The 15,189-nt window shown below is 45.3% G+C and overlaps 5 protein-coding genes across 5 annotated transcripts; 2 read left to right on the forward strand and 3 right to left on the reverse strand.

Annotated features, from left to right (window-relative positions):
- Positions 1 to 419: 419 nt before the first annotated feature.
- On the forward strand, positions 420 to 1,751 carry gmtA (GDP-mannose transporter; the record flags this gene model as incomplete). The annotated part of the gene is made up of 4 exons (XM_033574495.1): positions 420 to 665; positions 733 to 820; positions 880 to 1,251; positions 1,309 to 1,751. The coding sequence occupies 4 exons, from the start codon at positions 420 to 422 to the stop codon at positions 1,749 to 1,751; spliced, it is 1,149 nt and encodes a 382-aa protein (XP_033422513.1).
- Positions 1,752 to 2,683: 932 nt separating this feature from the next.
- On the forward strand, positions 2,684 to 4,252 carry ATNIH1004_009914 (25S rRNA (uracil2634-N3)-methyltransferase; the record flags this gene model as incomplete). Its single annotated transcript, XM_033574496.1, has 2 exons — positions 2,684 to 2,939; positions 3,210 to 4,252. The coding sequence occupies 2 exons, from the start codon at positions 2,684 to 2,686 to the stop codon at positions 4,250 to 4,252; spliced, it is 1,299 nt and encodes a 432-aa protein (XP_033422514.1).
- A 56-nt stretch (positions 4,253 to 4,308) lies between these two features.
- FYV10 (FYV10 family protein) lies at positions 4,309 to 5,734 on the reverse strand (the record flags this gene model as incomplete). The annotated part of the gene is made up of 4 exons (XM_033574497.1): positions 4,309 to 4,740; positions 4,818 to 5,012; positions 5,079 to 5,618; positions 5,681 to 5,734. The coding sequence occupies 4 exons, from the start codon at positions 5,732 to 5,734 to the stop codon at positions 4,309 to 4,311; spliced, it is 1,221 nt and encodes a 406-aa protein (XP_033422515.1).
- A 635-nt stretch (positions 5,735 to 6,369) lies between these two features.
- cbf5 (pseudouridine synthase CBF5) lies at positions 6,370 to 8,119 on the reverse strand (the record flags this gene model as incomplete). Its single annotated transcript, XM_033574498.1, has 5 exons — positions 6,370 to 6,702; positions 6,773 to 6,999; positions 7,056 to 7,687; positions 7,752 to 7,908; positions 8,008 to 8,119. The coding sequence occupies 5 exons, from the start codon at positions 8,117 to 8,119 to the stop codon at positions 6,370 to 6,372; spliced, it is 1,461 nt and encodes a 486-aa protein (XP_033422516.1).
- Positions 8,120 to 13,783: 5,664 nt separating this feature from the next.
- ATNIH1004_009917 (uncharacterized protein) lies at positions 13,784 to 14,928 on the reverse strand (the record flags this gene model as incomplete). Its single annotated transcript, XM_033574499.1, has 2 exons — positions 13,784 to 14,166; positions 14,232 to 14,928. The coding sequence occupies 2 exons, from the start codon at positions 14,926 to 14,928 to the stop codon at positions 13,784 to 13,786; spliced, it is 1,080 nt and encodes a 359-aa protein (XP_033422517.1).
- Positions 14,929 to 15,189: the final 261 nt, after the last annotated feature.

Genomic DNA, 15,189 nt, shown 5'->3' on the forward strand with positions numbered 1-15,189 from the left:
CGCTGTTATGGTATCAGATGTTGGTACTGTCTCAATACGTACGGTACATGTTTCCTACCTTTTCTGCTTCCGGGAGCAAAAGCTGTGCTTGTTTTGAATTAATTTAATTAATCTTTTGGGATCTTGCGCTCTTCTTTTCTCGTCTCGATTGTACCATTTGTTGAGATCGACTTGGGCTACTTTGCATGCTATTCTTATTCTCATTTTCTCTTCTCCCTCTCTAGTTCTTATATTTACACTCGTTAACGTCCTCTTTGTTTCACCTATCGACTCTACGTACTTGAAAATTATTCTCTCCCCTGGGGGAGCAACATCAATCCCTTTCGATCTACCTCCTTCGGACGTGTCTGGCTTCCTTCAGATCAATACACGCAAATCCGTCCTTTTCGCCTCGCCCGTGACAAGTTGTCTCTGACAAGATGGCCGAAGACAAGAAGACCGATGATTATACGATTGAGATGGATAAATTAGACCAGGGGAATAAGAATTTCGAGGCCGCAGCGTCGCCTCCCCAGCCTCGAAGTCCTCCATCCAATACGCTTTCCCATAACCCCATCTTGCCTGTACTGGCATATTGTGGGTCGTCGATTTTGATGACCGTTATGAACAAATATGTTCTCTCTGGTCTCGATTTCAACCTCAACTTTTTTCTCCTTTTGGTTCAGGTGAGTCGAAGATTAAACGACATGACTGGAAGTACGCGCAGCATTTGGCTGACTGAGGTGTGCTTAGTCTGTAGTCTGTATCGTCGCGATCCAAACATGCAAGACTTCCGGCCTCATCACTTACCGCGATTTCAGCACCGATGAAGCCAGGAAATGTAAGTATCCATAGGCTCTGTTCCTACTATAGACTCGAAATGACCAGACTCTTGAACAGGGTTTCCGATCTCTTTGCTGCTGATTGGCATGATCTACACCGGCTCGAAGGCACTTCAGTTCCTCTCGATTCCCGTGTACACCATTTTCAAGAACCTAACCATTATTCTCATTGCGTACGGAGAGGTGCTTTGGTTCGGTGGCTCGGTCACTGGCCTGACGCTGTTTTCCTTTGGACTAATGGTCCTGAGTTCTATCATTGCTGCGTGGGCCGACATTAAGCATGCAGTTGAGAGCAGTTCGGATGCGACCGCCAAAGTTTCAACTCTGAATGCCGGGTACATTTGGATGCTGATTAATTGTCTCTGCACATCATCCTACGTACTGGGGATGCGCAAGAGAATCAAGTTGACCAATTTCAAAGATTTCGACAGTATGTGTCTTTTTCTTGTTAACTCCGTTCCGATCTTCTAATATTCCATCTCCTTAGCCATGTTTTACAATAATCTGCTGTCGATCCCCATCCTCATCGTGTCTACTGTCTGTCTGGAAGACTGGTCGTCAGCAAACATCAATCGCAATTTCCCCTCAGCCGACCGTAACTTTATTATGTTTGCGATGATCCTGTCGGGTTTGTCGTCGGTGTTCATCTCCTATACTTCTGCCTGGTGCGTCCGTGTGACCTCTTCGACTACTTACTCCATGGTGGGAGCCCTCAACAAACTCCCCATTGCGGTCTCGGGCTTGATCTTTTTCGATGCTCCAGTTACATTCCCTAGCGTCTCTGCTATCGTCGTGGGTTTCGTCAGTGGCATCGTGTACGCCATCGCCAAAATTAAGCAAAATGCCAAGCCTAGGACAGGCCTTTTGCCAACATCCAACCCTCCAGTCAGTGCCAGCAGCCAGAGCATGAGGGACTCTCTGCGATCTTAGGTAATTCCCTTCGGTTTGATGCATTTGACTGGGCAGACAGCGCTGGCCCGGAATCTCTTTGAAATTCTTTCGTGATGAATTAATCGAGTTAGACGTCCTTTATTTACAGATCTCTCTCTCTTCCCCCCCTTCCCTGGCTTTCGGACCCTATTCATGACCCACATGTGCCACATGGTTCCGGTTTCTTTCCAGCTGAAGTAGATTTACGGATTTTGGTTGAACAGTAATAATATAGTGTCGGCCTGGGTTAGACGACTGTCCATGCTACGTTCGCGCGTCGATCAACTCCCATGGACCTTGCCTTTGTTTCCACCTCTTGGCTCACTCCATCTCTTTCGGTCGTCGGCTCTTACTTACGCAATCGCCTTTCCCCCCGTTCGCGCCTCTTTTGTCTATTGCGGGGCTTGGATTGTACGGCGGCGGGCCTGATCTATCAACCTTTAAGCGTAAGGGGCGAGATGGCTAAAAGAGGGCTCTATATTCAGTTAAGAAGAGAAGAAATGTCTCAAGTGTATATATTGAAAATTTTTTTTTTCTTTTTTTTTGTTTATTGTTTTTAATATGGTTATAGAAGGCGTATGCTTCATGAAGCAGAGAAAATTCCACATTTCTTCCCACCTGTCGTGTAGCAATGAAGCAGGTCAAATTAGTAACTTCATTGCTAGCTAGTAGAAACACCTGAGGATATGCCTAAGCAGTTAGTATTATATCCATTGTGAACTCGTTAAGGACCGTTCGATAATTCATCCACGCGTCGTGGATCCTCATTGGTCCGCACACGCGCAGAAGGAGAAAAAAAAGGAAAGAAAAGAAATGGGAATTTCGTCATTTCAACCTCCTCCATTACTATATCAGTTCCGAGGAAGAGTGACCCTGAAGACACAATACCGTCTGCTCAATCTGATTCTCGTTAATTCTATACCTACCACACCATGGCCAGGGCCAAGAAAGCGCGAACTCAGGGCCCGGTTGCTGGTGGCCGTCATGGAAAGGGCCGCAAAATGCACACCTTTCTCAAGCTATCTACCACCACTACCAGCAAAAACAGCAGCACTATTCCGTCAAAGCAGGTCACCAGCAACGGTAGCAATCAAGCAGGAAAACACTCGTCGCAACAACAGCGACAACAACAACAGCGGCCGATTATCCCTTTTGGTAGGAAAGACCATATTTTGTTGATTGGTGAAGGTGAGCTAGCTACCCTCTCTTACATATTTATGTATTATTGTAAAGAGACAAGATTTGGTCACTTGACCACATACACATACCTAAGGGGGGAAGGGGATGATGATGATGATGATTCCATAGATGGTATTGTAAGGTGATGCGTCATACGACAATACTATACAAATCTCAACTCGCCTCCTCCGTTGTCCCCCCACCTAGTAGACGGCCTCCTCTCCAGTGGTCATAGTTCAACCGTGTATGTGTATATTTTGATGCTAACAGTCCAGACAGGCGACTTTTCTTTTGCACGCTCTTTGGTCGTCCATCATCGTTGCAGAAATGTCTTAGCCACCTGCTATGACTCCAAGGAGATACTCTGCAGCAAATACCCCCAGGCAGAGCACACGGTTCGTGAGATTGTTGATGCATTTCCCGAGCAAAATAAACACGACGCCGATGCCTTGAAAAACGACGGCCAGAGTGGTCAGGAAATTCTTAGGGAGGCAAGGGCTAGGGTTATCAGGAATACCATAGTGACTAACGGAATGGAAAGGGGAGCACGAAGCGATGTACAGAGGCGCCATGGGCCCAATGTTCTTTTCTCGGTTGATGCTCGAAAGCTTGGGTTTGCTGCTGGGGGCGGGAAGGAAGTCCGTCTGGGCTTCCCTCGGCGGGAGCGCAAACTTCCCGGCTGGCTAAAGATGAAAAAAAAGGATTCGCTATCCTCTACTCCGAAGGGCGGACCTTGGGACATCATTTGCTTTAATTTCCCTCACGTCGGGGGGCTGTCCACAGACGTGAATCGGCAGGTCCGCGCTAATCAAGAGCTTCTGGTGGCCTTCTTCGAAGCCTGCGTCCCATTGCTGTCGGCACATTCTCAAGTGGACGATGAAGATGAGTGGGAATACAGCACTGATGATAGATCCGACCTAGACGAGGATGCCCTTTTAGGAGACGCCCAGTTTCCAGCAAAGAGTGAAGTTAGGTCCGAGTCCGGGCAAATCTTAGTGACCTTGTTCGAGGGAGAGCCTTATACCCTCTGGAACATCAGGGACTTGGCACGACATGCCGGTCTGCGAGTGGTTACGAGCTTTAAATTTCCATGGGCCTCGTACAAAGGATACTCACATGCGCGGACCCTAGGAGATGTGGAAGGGAAACACGGAGGAAGAGGTGGCTGGCGGGGTGAGGATAGGGAGGCCCGGACGTACGTCTTTGAGGTCAAGCAGGAAGACCATGCCGTGCGTATGGGGAGCTCTACTACCCACAAGAAGGACATTGGTACAAGGAGAAAGAGATTGAAAGGTGCGTCTGATAGCGAGGGCAGCGACTAAGTCGCTATCAAATCATGGAGACAAAATGTACTTCATGCCACTCATGCCATCCACAATTACATGATATAAACCTTCTTCATTTCGCTCTCCTCGAAGACTTCCCCAGTGGTGGGGTCTTTAACCTTGCCTGCTTCGACACACCCAACCTTCTTGCTCATATCTAGCAGTCGCTGTTTGCCATATATTCGGCCATTTGGAAGCACAATTGGGTCACTCTCCACATAGCTTTTCGTGTGGTGAGCGTACGGCATTTTTCGCGCGAGTTCGTTCAACTCAGTCGAGCATATGGGGCAGACTGACGTCGTAGTAGACAAAGAATTGGAGCTTGAAGACGTATAGGCTGAATGGCAAGACGGCGTCTTCAAGGCCGACAGGCCCGCTGATAGGGCGATGTGTAATAAGGGCCGTGATGGCAATGACAAAAGTTCATGGTGAGTGCGGACAAAAAGTTTCGAGAGGTGTATCCACCGATCGGGAGAATACATCGACTACATCATAAATCAGCCTGAAAGTTGGGAGTACGAAAGGGCGTCAGCCAATCAATGAATATGATATTGACACGTACCTTGTACGGCTCGGCTTTAGTGTCATGTGGGAAAGCGAGAAGGCCTGCAGCCCGGTGGATTTCAGTCGACTGTGTTTCAATGAACGGCGTAAGGTATTTCTTCGCATGCACCATCGCTTCGACAAACTTCGATTTGTCCCCAGTCCTAACCATTTCGATGTATTGCTGCATGCGTAACTCGAACTCCAAGTTGTACTTTGTATCAAATGTCAGTCCACAGAAAGTCTATGGCTCACACGAAGGAATATAATTGCAACGAACCTGACTCTTCTTTAAAGCTGCCTTATTTTCACTGCACCACTGCAGGGCATCCTTAGTTCCGCCACGGCGTAGGCTCTCAGCAATACGCTGGCACTGCACAAATACATTGAGATCGACAAGATCCTCAATGTCTTTCTCCTGGGCTAGTTGCTGTGCACTCTCCGTATACCCCGACCGCAGCAGATGGTCTACCACCAACCTGTCTAGCCGCACTCTTGACCACTGGTCATACTTCACATCTGCCAGACTAGATATTTGATGAAGACATTCAAGGTGTTGTATGCGCTTTCTAGACTGGTCATGGATTCTTCGCTCCTCCTGGTGTAAATTTTCCATTTTCCGCTTCAGACCCTGCATGCGCGATATCATAGCATCGAGGGCGGTAAGAGTCTGATCCGGAGTTTGATCGTTGGACAACGACGCATTGGCGGTTTCTTTAAGGACGGGAAGAACATGTTCTTTTTCGCGCTCAACGAGCCGCTGCACCGATTTGAAATTTCTTCGGGCAAGTTCATGTGGTAGTCTAAGGAGGGGTTGATCCTGTGTAGAATCGGCTACATTAGTACAGGAGCTTCAACCAGCAAGTTGATGTGGGGATTCACTAAGAGAAGGTGATTCTCCGCACTGAGCTTCGTGGACGTAAGCTCTGCAGCCATGACGGTCAGCTCTCGGGGTTGGGATGTACTTCAGGCCTATTTGATCAATAGTATTCCTAGGAAAGTCGGTTGGGAATAGCTGAGAACAATACCCAGGTGGGTAGAACTAATGGATGAAGAGGGAATGGAATAGTGCGGATGCACAATGTGGGGAGAGTGTCATTGCAGTTGTCGGTCACGGGAAAGCACAGCTAGAAGTCTTATTATGAGGTCCTCGCTCGGCATCAAGACGGCAAATCAGGTTATCAGGTTAGGCGCAGGCACGTGAGCGCAAAATATGTGAGTGTGAGTCACGTGGGTCAGACAATCTATGTGAGTTTGTTATAATTATAATTAATAATATACTAGATCTCTACAAGTCAAGCGGGCAATTCAGAAATAAACAGTTCATTGATAGAAATTGAGTTCCCTTTTTAGCCTCAGACTCCAAAAGAAAAAAATCAAAAAAATCAAAAAAAATCATGATAAAAAAAATCAGACACGCAAACTATGATACATCAATCATACCCCAAGTTACACTCCGACAGAGCGAGCTGACTATATCAGGGGTATGCCAGGATCCTCCTAGACAGGAAAGAAGGGGGAAAAAGGCTTCCAATCAGAGTCCATCAAGGGGCATTTTGAGATGCCGGTGTCTAGTCACTGTCGTCGCTATCTTCCTTATCCTGCTTGGACTTCCGTCGCTCCTTCTTTTCCTTCTTCTCTTTCTTCTTGCGCTTGCGCTCTGCTCGCTCCTCAGGAGTTTCGCCATCATGCCGCTTACGTTTTTTCTTGTCGTCATCATTAGCTTCGTCGACTTCCATCTTGTTGGGAGATGATGGAGTTTCAGCTGCCTCCGCAGATATAGCAGCCGCGTCATCCTTGACCGTCTCAGCTGCCGGCTGAGCAAGTGTTTCATCAGGTGCACTATAGTCCTTATAGTCACTCTTCCATTTGGCAGGAGTAGCCTCGTTTGCACGACCGTACTTCTGTTAAAGGCGTAAGAGAGAAAAATTAGCCAGGGCCCGTGCATTGAAAGTCCTTGGAATGGTAACTCACGTCCAATTTCCCAGCAGATTTGAGTTTCTTTTTCTCCAAAGCCACAGGACCCAAGCCCCACCTACGGGGGTAGAGATCACGCTCCATAATACAGCGCTTAACCTTCGCTACGACACCGTGATCGCAGGTAGAGAGCTCAACTGTCGACATTTGGGAGATACCAATTGCAATTGCCTCTCCCTTGGTGGTCATAAGTACCACTTCCTCGTTGACATCGATGCCAGCCTCTGCAATTTAGTCAGCGGTCATCGTATCTGAGTCAATATCGTTATCGATGCCCTACCAAAGCGCAAAAGCCCAGGGATCATGAGCTTAGCACCATAGCACACAGCATTTACTGCGCTGTCCTTGACAACAATGCGCTTGTATGTTGTAAGCAACGACTCCAACGGGCGAATGACCTTCCGCAAATAAGACTCATCTCGCTGATTGTCATACAGCCACTGCGCGTCCAAAACGTCATGCAGGGTCACTAGACCACTGTTTTCATCCATGGCTCCACTTCTTACACGTCTCAGTTCCTGCATATGTGCGCCGACGCCGAGAAGAAGACCCAAGTGGACACAGAGAGTTCGGATATAAGTTCCAGCTTCACAGCTAACCCAGAACACACCGAGATGTCTGTCATTGTCAAACTCATAAAGCTTACTCTCGTGAATAGTTCTGATACGAAGCTGGCGCTTGACAGCAGATATCAAGGGCGGACGCTGGAAAAGCGCTCCAGTCAATGTCTCAAGAGCCCTCCTGAACTGGGCCTCACCGCCAGGAATCTTATCATGCAGACGGATCACACAAACATACTCCTTTCCAGCACCCTGTTGCGACTTAACCAGACGAGTGGCACGGTCAATGCAAACGATCAGGCAGCCAGTCACTTTCGGGTCGAGAGTTCCACTGTGGCCAGTTTTCTCCGCCCTATAGTAAATGATCTCTCAGTATTCTGTCCCCGTATTTTGGTGGCGATCTATGTAGGATTTACCTCAGGATTCTCTTCATCCAAGCCACTACCTCATGACTCGAGGGGTTGGAAGGCTTGTCAAGGTTGATCACACCAGAATTGACGTACGATTTCAAGTCACGCTTGAGAGGAGAGCAACCGGCGGGGATTGGGGTGAAATGACCAGTTCTAACAAGAACTACCGGAATAGATCAGCCAAGATACTCAAAATCGAAGCACCAAACCCATTCAGAGCCACATGTCAAATAATTTAGGATACAGTATCGAGTTAACATACGCTTGTCATAGTTTTTCAGCAGAAGCGGCCAGTCCGAGGTGGATATATTGGAAGCACTCGCCTCTGGCTTAATTGTATAGTCCATCGCTTCCTTAGCTACTGCAACTGCCATTTTGACTAGACAGGTTGGCTCAGATTGTGCAGAGTAGCCAGACAAGTACGCGTGATGGGAGAGGTGCGCAGGAAAAATTGCACTTGGCTATGGTAAAGTTTTGTTCTGGCCCTAGCGAGGCGGACGGAGTCTGGAAATTTTCAAGTGTGGCCAACAGCTCCGACTACAAATACAGTTTAGCGCAGAAATTTCACCCCTTAGTTGAACATAGTCCCGTGACTGGAATCTACGTGGTACATTCCAGGTAACTAATAGCTACTTAATACTATTTAATCATCATTATAATAATAGTACAAGTCAAGTTCACCTTTTATGGAGCCTTTGGGCGTATCCGATCATGCTATCCCTCCAAACAATTCCATACAACTTTCCACGTTGTACGGGTGGGATGTGACTCACTTTACAAAGTGACCAAGTCGATCCATGATAATGATCATGATGCTATTACTTCTCTACCTATACATCCGCCTATCTCAACCCAGTCTTCGTCCCGGTCCCCTACCACTCCATGAGCTCTCGAAAGCCGAGCCCCAGCCCCTTGAGGAGCTCTGAGTCTCGTTGCCCGGCTGGTATGCTGTCCCATAGGCTCGGTACTCACCCCGGCGTTCCTGAACAGTAAAAATCCTCCTCACAAATGCAGGCGTAGAGATGTAGTTTCTGCCGCCAGCAAATTTTGGATAAAGGCGGGTAAGGAAATCATACAAGTGAGCAGCGATTATCCCCATGCTATCGCACAATGCTGCATTCCATCCACTTCGCACGATGGTGAGAATAAGTATCGCCAAGGGTAGCCATTCAATCGGTATCTGAATGACAAAAAAAGATGCCTTTCTATGTCGGTTGTCCTGGGCGAACGTGTACACAAAGGCGAGAATCAGTGCTACAATTTATCAGTACGTTTTGCTATATCATTCGCTGCAACAAGCTCACCATGAGTAAAGATTATACTGTTCAACAGACAACCTGCGGTGAGCTTTAGCCGGTCAGCATTAGCGCATCCATAAACTACTTCAAATATCAAGGAAGGATTTCTAGGATGCTAATGTGTAGAATTAAAGGAATGTAGGGCGCCATAACCACCTCCGTAAACTAAGAGTATCACGCAGGCTATCTCAATAGGCCATCCCACCGTACCTGCAACGCATAAAGACCTTGTAAGGATCAATGCGAATTAGGTGCATTAGGAGTTGCAGGGGTAATCTTCCTCGTTTCCAGGAACCGCTTCAGCTAATTGAGGCTGGGCGGGCAGATAATGCGAGGTTACTGGGTGGGTGAAACCCCTTGCGGAATGTGCAAGAATTCAAAGACACAATAAAAATGCTCTAACTGGAGAAAGTCTGTGAACTGACTCTGCCCATCACTTACCAAAATAACGGTAGCTACAAAGATCACGTAGGTGAAAAAATCGCCAGGTGAATTGAAACGTGGCGAGCTTGTCTCAAGCGAGCTGCTATATTTGAACACTACCTGCAGATTAGCAGGGCTGTCATTCCAGACCAACATGAAATCATACTAAAATAGAGATCAAATATGAAATCTAGGTCTGATCCTGTAAGCATAAAGGGTGTGAAGAGTCTCCATGCCTCGGGGGGAAGCTTGACAAGACGCCCTGGGGAAAAAAAAATGTATCCGGCACTAAGGAATTCAGCATAGACCAAGAGGGACTGAACAAAGGTGAGTGCAGTAATAGTCCTGTTGTCAAGAAGAAGTTAATCGACGCACATGAGCAATTAATGCTACATGAATGGTTAGATAGCAATACCTCGAAACTGGAGGGGCCGACCAGAAACGATCCATTGAAGCAAGACAGGTCCTTTGGCTTGGCTTCTCTGAGACAGACTGTTGTGGTAGGTCTATAACAGATCACACTGTGTACATCATACAGTGCAGATCCATGGATATAAGAATTTCAGAAGCATTGGTCGAAGTGACAAGGGAGAAGAGCAAATTTCAACACTTTAGAGGTGACAGAAATGTGTGCATGGGAAAACCATTCTCCGCTCCGGTACTGCACTTGTATCCATGTGGGTAACATACCAGGGGTCTTGAGTAGTTAGCAATATAACAATATAATTGTGTAATTAATCAAACGACTGGGCGATTTGATTGATTAACTGGACTAACTAAACTAACTAAAGCCACAAAACACTGGGATGCAGCATGGAAGTTGGAAGGTTTGTCAGGAGGTAAGGGGAAAGTGCAAGCGTGGAGGAAAAAAAAAATGAGCGTGGCCGTCGTCGCGTCTTATTAGAGAGGTTCTGCATAATAAAATTATATAAAATTATATAAATATTCGACCAAAATAGTTTAGCGCTTCCACATTTGGAAGGCGGTCCATTTTATTACTTAAGCAACAACGCTAAAATAATAACGTAATCGGTAAGCGAGCGCCGCATTGAAGGCGAGCGCCGCACTTCTGTACTCCATATAAAATGGCACTCTTTGAAACCTTAATATCTCAACCACCAGTAGATATAGAAACATCTTGATAAGATAGTAAATATATATGAACTCTAAAAGGGTTTTTTATATTTTCATGTTTTTAGGTAGTTTTCTTGGCTTTAAATACTAGGACAACTAAAAGTATAAAAAATACAGCTGCAATTTATCTTACCTGGAGAAATATTCATCCCGGAAATTTCTCTGCTTAATATATAAATACACAGTATTATATTATACTGTATATTAAATTTTATGCTCTCTAGGTGCTTTATTGTTGAGATATTAGACTCTCAAAAAGTGTCATTTTATATGGAATACAAAGGTGCGGCGCTCGCTTTTCATGCGGCGCTCGCTTATCGATTACGTTATAATGATTATATTGTTAATATAATCATTATATTATTTTAGCGTGATGGATAAATAATATTCCGGCCTTGGCCGAATGCCTTTAGAGGACGCCGCGGAGGTCTTTTATAGCCAGGTCATATAATCATATATAATTATATATATATATTGCAATATGAATTCAACACCTTTTGCATGGTCAGAATCGCCTACTCCAGCTCCTCATCTAGACGTGTTAAATACTACCGAGCGGCCATCTCCTGCAACCCCGGTGCCACGGCGAAATCAGATTCGTACGGCGACCCCCGCGTCCTTTTTTATATACGATGAGGCCCCTAATTCGCAGCTAAATACGCAATTATTCGAACATGTTAATCAAAATACTGGACGGGATCGGAATACAAGGCCCCTGAGGCATGAATATGGGCCGCGCGCAAAGAGACTACAGCGTGGCCAGGAGGTTTCTTGGTAGAGACGTGTAATCGTCTGAAGGATGATTATAAAACCTCACGTGGAAATATCAGTTGGTGGTCACGGGTTGCAGAGGCCTTCCGCCTTGAATATGGCCTTGATTCATATAATTGGCAGACAGCTCGGAATAAGGTCACGAGATTAGCCAACGAGAGACGTCAAACGAGACATATTATTATTACCGGTCAGGCAGTTAATCACGATCAGGCGCTTCATGAGGCTATAGATGAATGGCTGAGTCATATTGATGAAATACGGGAGATAGAGGCCGCTCGAAAACGCGCGGCTACCGAGGAGGCAAACCATATTGAGGCAACTCAGCGTTATCGTGATGATCTGTCAGTTCGATACGCCCAAAAGCGTCAAAGAAGGTCCGAATTAGAAGGTGATAATAATATTTTACTTTCTGATTCAGAGTTATACACTGGTATGTGTAGATTTTTATAAACTTTATTTTTATATACTGATTTATATGTTTAAAAAAAATAGATTCAAATACAAGCTCTCGGTCATCTGAGGCGCGTCGTCAGCGATTAAAAACGCCGCAGCAAAGAGCATTTGAAAATATTGCTAATTTCTTTGAAAATACTGCTAAATTAGTAGTCGAAAACGATGATATAAATACTCGATTCGGAAATATTGAATCTCGCCTATCTACAGTGGAATCCAGTATAGACGCTCAATTTAATGACGTCAAGACAAAGCTTGACCTCCTACTTCATCATCTAGTTCAGGATAGAGATATCTAGATACAGAAGGAGGCGATATCTTATATCGATCAGATATTTGATTGCCATGTCGAATACACGTATGTATATTAGTGAAAAACACTGCTATTTTATAATCTGCAGCAACAGGGCGCAGTCCTGATTTCTGCAGTGATTTTAATGATATCGAGTGCCAGAGGTTTAGTACGCGTCCAAATGACTGCTCAATTGTAATTCGATCACGAGAAAGTGCTATATTAAAAGCCCTTTTCTCTGCAGACAATGTATCATGATCTTGGTAGGGTGTAATCACACGAAACTTTCCTTTATAGGCGATATCTCCATATAAATACAAAGGTTCCTGTTCCTCTTGTATCGCGCGTAATTTCTGCTCTGTCGGAGATAAATTCCACATTTTTGCATCATTTATACGGCCTTCAAAAGGGCCATATAATGAGCTTATTAAGCCGTTGGGAGTAGTAATACCCTGAAACTTAATTGCATGAATTTTCTTATATCCAGTATAGTATATTTGTTGATCATGTGTTGGCCGGCAGATCTGACGAAGAGTTCCATTAATAAAGCCCCATACACGTGCTGCCGAATTAATATGATTCGCGAATAGCATCATATTTTTATATGTCAAGGAGGGGTGCCATTCAATTATATGGCCAAATTGATCGTTTAAAAATAGCAATATATCTGCAGAAATCACTGAGATAGCGGTCCGGCTAAGCCTGAATATCGTAGTCAACTCTTCAAGGCGCCGGGGATATGATAAACGTGTTAAAAGGATACAAATAGCTGCTTCAGCGTTGCAGGAATATCGATATCGCCATTGAATTTCATCGATTCGAAGAAGCGGTATAATCTCGCGGAGCTCGTTCTTTGTAAATCTTTTAAATTATATATAAATTAGTATGTAAATCGGAAGTTAAATTAAATAAAATACCTTGTATAGCTAACAGCAGTTTCATCATTCCAATCATCAAGAATAAAGCCTCTATTCAAGCACTTATCTCTGCATATTTCTCGTGTGTCATCCTCCATGGTCAGGCATAGAAACGCAAGGCTTGCAAACGCCAAAAGCTTTAATTTTTCCTGTTTAGGAAGTCGATAGAATGGTGTGGTCATCGCTATCGGGGCCTTAAAGCGCTCAATCAGGCGCCTGATTAACATAATGAGGTTCAATATTTACGAAATCCGCCAAGAATCGTGATATAATAACTAAATCAAATATGGTATAGCTGATTATCAGTCAGATCTCGCTTATTTTGCCTAATTCGATTTTGCCAGGCAGAAAATATAATATATTTTTATATAATTATATTATGCAGAACCTCTCTATTAATCTAAGGCCACAACAGTACACCGTATAACAAAGTGGCGTATTCAAGGCTGACTCCTTCCTTCTAGGGAGGTACATTCTACTTGTCACTATATAATTTGACTTACTATTTCTTTTAGTTGATTTACTAAGGTTGTATTTAAGAGAATTAGATAGCTAGTATCCTGTAGCTAAATACATATTGGGACCTGAGCTACGGAGCTACAGACAATTAACACTGTACAGTTCACTAGCGTTATTATGGTTGCTATACAAGTATTTGATCTGCATCATCAGTCGGATCCAGGCTGGCTTGAGGCCGGCGACCGATTCTAACTACAGAGATATCTAAGAACAGCGCCCTTTTGCTAACTACAAAGGATCTGTTTGAACAACGCCTCGAACAGCAAGACCCCCGTTTTTGTTCTCAATCCACACATCCCATGCCGCATTATATTTACTTGTTTTGGGTTTCCCACAAATCGATAAGGATTCTTCAGCATAGAGGGGAGCCAGGTTTTTATATTCGATCTCCCTGATGTTCCGATTGTACTTGATTAAATGAGCGTGAAGGGCGGTTAGCAGTAATGCTAAGGTCAAGGGGCCATGCACGAGCAGACTCCGAAAGCCTTCCACATTTCGAGTGTAGGCTTCGTCAAGGTGGATGGCGTGAGCATTGAACGTAAGAGCTGAGAAGCGAAATAGCAGAGCCCTGCTGGGCTTGATTTTGTGACGAAATTCAGGGTCTGCTGGTGCTTTAGTCAAGAAGGAAAGAATCAGTATGAAAATAAACTAGAGCCAAGCAGTAGAATTTACGCACATGTAATAAATCGAGGCTCTTCCTCAAATTTTGCTCTATCATGGTCCAGCTGCTCACGCGTCTTTTTGCGCATAAAGACCAAATCCCTATTTTCAATGATGGACGACTGCCCAACATTGTCCTCATCTTCCTTCCATATACGCTCCCGGATACTACTCTCTTTCTCATCTTCTTGCACTGTAGCCACCCGTCTCTCTATTTTGACGACAACCTTCTCCTCACCCTGCCGTCCTTTCACAATTACATCACGAATCGTCTCGATACACACGGCTCGGCTACCATCGAGAACTAGCTCACTAGCAGCCGGAAACCTGACTTTCCCACCAGCCCACAGACGCCTACCAAAGGGTTCTCCTGGACTATGCAGGGCATCAGTACCATCTGGTAGTAGCTGCGATAGAGCGACTTGAGGAGGAAAGTAAACTAAATGATGGCCCGCCGGCAGGAAGCGATTAGAATTCACGGAAGGAAGGGCGACATCATCCTCTGATAAAGGTTGAGGATCTGGGAGAACACCCCTGAGCGTCAAATCCAGGAGATGAGAGGGCTGGGGATGCAGATAATCAAATGCTAAAGGCAGTCTCCGCAACGTCAATTCCCGACGCAGCCCCTCGGAAATTGAGGAATTTGTCCGCAAAGTAGCTGCCAGCCCTGCTCGTCCCCCAAAGTATGAGCATCGAGCAATAACTCCATTCATTGGTCTCTATATGTGTAAGAGATGGTCCTTTTAATTAATTAAACACCAAAATAGCCGAGAAGGATAGATACATCGATCGTCTATAACATACCAGCATCATAATTTGGGTCTAGACTTCCGGCCGGTAAATAGACGTGGCGGTTTGACTTGTTTGTCCGGGTATCCTACACTGCTACAGCCACGCACACTCTCTAGGTCAAGATGTCCGAAAATCCTCCCCTCAGCTTAGCCCCAGTCAAGGTTACGCAACAGGGAGCAAGA

This window comes from Aspergillus tanneri (genome assembly GCF_003426965.1).
Source record: "Aspergillus tanneri strain NIH1004 chromosome Unknown AapTan_5_pilon_pilon_pilon, whole genome shotgun sequence".
Taxonomy (NCBI): domain Eukaryota; kingdom Fungi; phylum Ascomycota; class Eurotiomycetes; order Eurotiales; family Aspergillaceae; genus Aspergillus; species Aspergillus tanneri.